Genomic DNA, 6,290 nt, shown 5'->3' with positions numbered 1-6,290 from the left:
TTTTGAACGACATTATAGGACTGCACTGTATTGAACAGTGAAAGTATATTAATAACTTTAAAGTATTGGACTTCTCATCTCATAATGCATATTTTCCTTTTTACTGAAATGAATTTGTCTTGAACTCAGATTTGGAGCTTGGAAAGAATATGTTCTTTATAAATGATTTATTTTTAATTTTTTTACAGCGTTGAAGGACAACTTTGACTATAAATTTGAATTAGAATAAACTGAATAGAACTACGTATGGACTTTTGTTTGTGTCATTAATGGTGCATTTTATTTGTAGTCTGACTGGGAAATGTCGACTTCCCAATCGGAAAGATCAATTGTACTTGTTGAAACACTTACAGAATCAAAATGAAGGGGGGATATGTATTTAAAGAAATATTAATTTGTCTTTAGAATATCTAAAATAATCATTAATGTTTTATCATGTAACTTTTCAATCAAACACAACGCTCTAGTAGTCTTTAGCGGCTCTCACTCTCATGTGAAGTGATCTTTGCCCTAAACGTACGCACCACGTAAGATGAAGCGTGAAGCCAATAGGGAAGAGCCTCATTTTGGACGTAGTAGGTTGGTGCTAGCCGGGTAGCTAGTTTGCTAACGAGAAAGAAGATGGATTCTCCAATTCTGGTATTATTACCGCTTATATTCTTTCGTCATATCATACTGTTTTACGGTATATAACTAGTTTTAGCAATTAGAAATAAAGGACTGTAGTTCGAAACACGGTAAAAAAAATCGGTATTATGCTCGTCAAGGAGCTAGATTGACAGGGAGCTAAGTGTTGGCTAGCCATTTAGTTAGCTTCGTTTATTGCTGATGTGGAAGTCCAGCGTCATTTTTACGACCTGTCTAGCATTTTAAATAGTTTAAAAATATGTTGTGAACAATTTAAGATTAGCTTTGTGGCATTCATTTAATTTACACTCTCGTTCCTCTCCAGATATAGTTTTCTCTGTAGTGTCCTGAAATGTGATAGATATGTATATAATCCCTAAAATGATCGCTTAAATTAATGGGTTGTTGTTGGTGTCTCCACAGGAACCTTCCCTGCACACAGTCAAAGCTGTACTGATCCTGGACAACGACGGAGACAGGCTTTATGCCAAGGTAATAATTTCGTTTACTATGTAAGGTGATTATATAATATTACCGAGATTTTATGCCTCTGAACTTCTCCTAGCATAACATATTAATTAAACAGTATCTAAAATAAGTATAATAATGGTGACATGCCTTTTTGTTTTTATTTTCATATATATATATATATATATATATATATATATATATATATATATATATATATATATATATATATATATATATATATATATATAATCACTAACAACACATCAGCCACTTACAAGCTTTACAAGAACGTAAGTCATTTTAAGGGAAGCAGGTTGTATTCAATATAAGAGCAAAGCCATCTGTGTGGTCAAAAGAACAGATGTGATTAAAAAAGATTTAAAACAGAACTAAACCATCTACAAGCTGCAAACAGTGAACAGTGGACCCTCCAAATTGTGTTGGCTGTAATTATGTATTTTTTTTTTGACAATGGTTTGTGGTATTTGAAAAGTAAAGCAAAACATTTACTACACTATTTTTCTGTAACCAAAAAATATTCACCCTAAATGTCATTGAACTGAAAACCCATACAGTTATATTATTGTATTGTTTTTTGTAATTGACTGTCATTAAAAAAAACTTGTTGACTGAATCCTTAAACTTATATGTGAGGAAATTTCTACATGGGTTTGATTTTTAGATTTTTGTTCAAAGTACAGAAAAAAAAAATTACCTGACAAGCGAAGTCACAGCAGCAACACTAGCTGCTTAATTGCATTGTTTGTGAAGATAAGCCTATGCCCATGGTGTAAAATATGTCCAACAGGCTTATGGTTGCATTTAGATTCAGATAAATACACGATGCTGATCTATTTACAGTATTATGACGACACATATCCAACAGTGAAGGAGCAGAAAGCTTTTGAGAAGAACATATTTAACAAGACTCACCGGACAGACAGTAAGCAATGTTTTTTTAAAACATAAAAAGACTTATTTATTATCATTACATTACCTAATTTCATATCTTAAGAGCATTGTGGATATAATGGTGTTTGTTTATATTTCTTTTTGTTTGTTCTATCCTTTAAGGTGAGATAGCATTACTGGAGGGCCTGACTGTTGTGTACAAGAGCAATATAGACCTGTTCTTTTATGTGATTGGAAGCTCACATGAAAATGAGGTAAACTTTAGATTGTGCGTTGTACTATTTAGGGTGTAAATCCTCCATCTGAAATATCACTAACTTTCACACAAAATAATAAAGTTTTTATTCAAAAAGTTATTTTGTTTCAAGGTTAACATTTAAAAGCTATTAATGTCTAATAACTTAGCTAAAATAATTCTGGGTAAAATGTCATCGGGGTGTTGCAACAATTTATGTAATACAGATAAGTTACGGAGAACCACGCGTCACAATTTAGCATGCCTAGTGAGTTGAAAAGTGATTTTATTAATATTAACTTGACTCTTATTTAAGAAAATATAATATTTGTGCTTTTAAACCTCAAGTTTTCATTACTTAGACACACATTACAATATTATTTTAATTTCTAAAGAAAACAAAGTGTGAGTTTTAATATCTTCTTGTTTCTGCTCTTTACAGCTGATGCTTATGGCTGTTCTAAATTGCCTTTTTGATTCCCTCAGTCAGATGTTGAGGTATTTTTTGCAGCACAATATCAGTCAACCATTTAAAATAGTTGTCTAGGAAAACTGTGGTTTGTGTTTATACATTGTTTTTCTGCAGAAAAAATGTTGAGAGGAGAGCTTTGTTGGAGAATATGGAGGGACTCTTCTTGGCTGTGGATGAAATTGTGGATGGAGGGTATGTACAAAATCTGACAGCATGAAACCTTCAACGCCAAGAATTTGTTATTAAGTTTTTTTTTACTGTCGGCCGGTGTACTTAATAATTTATTGGACATTTTGTGTCTCCTCCAGGGTGATCTTAGAGAGTGACCCACAGCAAGTTGTGCACCGTGTGGCTCTCAGAGTAAGCCCTGCTCACTACCTTTCCTTCCAGAAATATTCCAGAGTTTGGTCTTCCTTTTTTGTGAACTGTGTATGTATTATTTTTCTTGTAGGGTGACGACGTACCTTTGACAGAGCAGACAGTCACTCAGGTATGCAGCATATCCTCACTTCGGTTCACTCTCTCCTACCAAGTTTAAAAGATTCGTTAGATTATTGTTCTTTAAAAGTCACTATTCTATAATCTGTTTTGAAGGCCGATTGTAGAATAGTGGACATGACGCGATGTTTCACGTCATGTCCTCTTCTCCCGCTTTGTCACTCGCCTTCAGGCTGCTGTTTTTTTTGTTGCCTTATATGCGCAATGGTGTGCATGATAACTAATTATTCAGTGGTAGAAGGTAGCCAGCAGTAGTTCCTGTCTTTTAGTTTCTATGCAGCTCTGTCTGTCTGTGGGTGTGAGCTCTTCTTGATTAATGTTGTCATTTAGGAGATCTGAGACCGGCCAACGCCATTCCTCCTATTGCAATGATTAATAGCTGTGTCCAGTCTCGATGCTTTATGGTTATGATTTGGCTCTCATTCAATCAATTAAGATGATTAATTAGGTCTTCATAATTCCTTTTCATTTATATCACTTAGTCCTTTTTTGTGGTATTACTTCATTTTTTATCATTACGCTAGAGTACATTAATTTTGTTTTTCTTTCTTTCTTTTTTTTTTTTTTTTAGTTCACTTGAATGTCTGCCATTGTGGTTTGACTAAAATTTTACTGTACACAGTTAAACCTTATTTTGTGTAATTGAAATAATTTCCCTTTTGCAGGTGCTTCAGTCTGCCAAAGAACAGATCAAGTGGTCACTTCTCCGATAGTTGTCCTTACGCCAGCATAACCAGTGAGCCGCTACTCGGCACAGACCACATGGCACTGATGTCCTCATATAGCCTACATTTGAGTGAAAGCTGTAGCAGTGCAAACGGCTGATCGAGTGACACTTTCGGAATTCTACTTTCTGAAGTTTCCTTTTTCATATTTTTTTTCTGCCGTCTTTTTGCTCTGTTTTTATTATCAAAGAGGCTAAAATGTGTACATTCCAGTAATGACTAGCCTGTTTTGTTGATTTAAAAAAAAATTTTTTTTCTTCCAGAAACGTATCTACAAACACTGATAGACATCACAACCTTTGAAACCATTCCATGTATCATTCTATCCTGACATATAACCCTTTGAACAGCATGCTGTCATTCACAAATTACTGTAAAAAAAATAAAGTTGTGTTAAATTTACATTTGTTAAATATTTGCACCCAGTATTGCATTCATTACATGTTTTATTTCCTTTATTGTTTAAATTGTTACTTTTGTGTGTACTGTTCTGTCTTCCAAAGTGTTACAAATGGTGAGGAAAACATAAAGCTTTATAGCTTTACATGGATTTAATGTTTTTTTAAAATCCTTATCAGTTACCCTTTGTTCTTGTTTGCATAGCTTTACTTTAAGAAACAGGAAAGGACTTCTTATTGAAGTGAAAGTGTGCCATCTACCGGTAATGGAACAGAATTACATAACTTGACAAAAATATTTTTGGGGGAGGAACTTTATTCCTGCCTCTAGAATCAAAACATGATGTTGAATCTTGTTAAATGAAAAGTTGCATAAGGTTAGATAAATATCTTATGCATGTTTATCTACATTGGATGCCATGTACACCCATCTGTCACACACTTGCTGCCTTCACTAAATATTTATGAAGGCGGGTGGGCTGAAAGAAATGCAATAAATAATAGGCATGACATCCATCTGATGTCTGATGTACAGTAGATCATTTGAAATTACCTTTCTGCCAGTTAATTCCAGATTTTCTTTATCGATTTTTTTTCTTCACTTTTTCTTTCAATCTTTATCTCAGACAAAAAAGGGTCAGCAGAACAGAGATAAAACAAATGCATACAAGAAGTTAAATAAGAAAAGAAACAAGACTTGAAATTAATAAGACAAGCCTTTTTGATTTGCTTTAGCAACAAATTGACTTCAGTCTAGAATGAACAGTTCATGTGCAATCTCATGTCTATTCTCCTAAAGTACATAAATTGGTTTATGTTGACAAGCTTAAACAAATCTAATTTAAAAATACACAGAGGGTTTTAAAATACTAACAAAAAGGTTTCCATTTGAGTTTAAAGGCTTTTCACAATCATCTGTGCAATGGCATTTATTGGAGAAATTATGTTTTTGTAAAATGCCTCAAGACATTAGTTGTGAATTGGCGCTATATAAATAAACAAAACTGAAGTGAACTAAAAAGTAGAAAACACTAGCCTGACCCATTAATCATATTACTTTGGCTTTGCGCCATTTTATCTTGACACATGCCCTAATTGAAGTGCTAGGATGATGCTATTTGCTAAGTATTGCAAAAGTAGTAAGCAAGAGGATGGGAATTATTATAAATGGTCCCCATTAATACACCAGTTTACTGTTATCACGCCAGTTTGCTGGTATAATGAGGACAGCTTATGTCTCAGTGTGCGGCTTTAGTGCAAGACGTGGGGCAGGAGAGGGGGTTTGAAGGTTAAAAAGGACGACGCTAGCTCGGGTAGACAGCAGTAAATGTAATTGGATGAAATCCCAGGAAGAGCACAGCATGGAAGAGAGCAGGTTAAAACACAATCCCACCCTGGGTGCTTCTCCAAGCTTTCACTTTTCATTGAGATGGGCCTGTAGCACAATCGGCATCTCAGTGACTTGCTGTCATCCTGTAATTACAGTTGCACCATCATAAAAAGCAGCCAGGTAATTTATTTTAATTATACAGGAATGAGTACAGCAGTTAGAAGCGTCATGGCCTGACATACTGTACATAACATGCAGTAAAATTGTCAGAGATGTGTGCGTTACAGTCTCGTAATTGATCGATGCATACAGTGAAGGACTCGGTCCTTTCTCTTGTGAGAGTGTGTTTGTGGGGAGGGGGCGGTGGGACTTTGTAAATTAGTCAATAAATTCTCATCATCTGCAAGCTTACAGAGTCTTTATGCCAGAGTCAATGGGCCCCAGCACCCATCCAATCGTATGTCCAGGTAAACGGACACAAATAGGTAAACTATGCATACATGGAAACGTGCTTGCAGCACCATGCACAATATCACCCCTGGTAAAGATCTGTGCAAAGCCTTAAAATAAATGCAGGTTTTATTTATTTATATATATTAAATGTTTATTGCTCTTAGAATAG

At 34.7% G+C, this 6,290-nt stretch overlaps 1 protein-coding gene across 1 annotated transcript; it reads left to right on the top strand.

The window, feature by feature from the left end:
* The first annotated feature begins 505 nt into the window (after positions 1-505).
* copz1 (COPI coat complex subunit zeta 1) lies at positions 506-4,342 on the top strand. Its single transcript, XM_044111630.1, has 9 exons — positions 506-639; positions 1,051-1,119; positions 1,960-2,041; positions 2,173-2,264; positions 2,688-2,743; positions 2,832-2,909; positions 3,026-3,077; positions 3,169-3,207; positions 3,881-4,342. The coding sequence occupies exons 1-9, from the start codon at positions 622-624 to the stop codon at positions 3,926-3,928; spliced, it is 534 nt and encodes a 177-aa protein (XP_043967565.1). The 5' UTR covers positions 506-621; the 3' UTR covers positions 3,929-4,342.
* Positions 4,343-6,290: the final 1,948 nt, after the last annotated feature.

This window comes from Gambusia affinis, linkage group LG01 (assembly GCF_019740435.1).
Source record: "Gambusia affinis linkage group LG01, SWU_Gaff_1.0, whole genome shotgun sequence".
Lineage (NCBI taxonomy): Eukaryota > Metazoa > Chordata > Actinopteri > Cyprinodontiformes > Poeciliidae > Gambusia > Gambusia affinis.
Note: the sequence above shows the minus strand (reverse complement) of the source record. Positions and strands in the feature narration are given on the sequence as shown.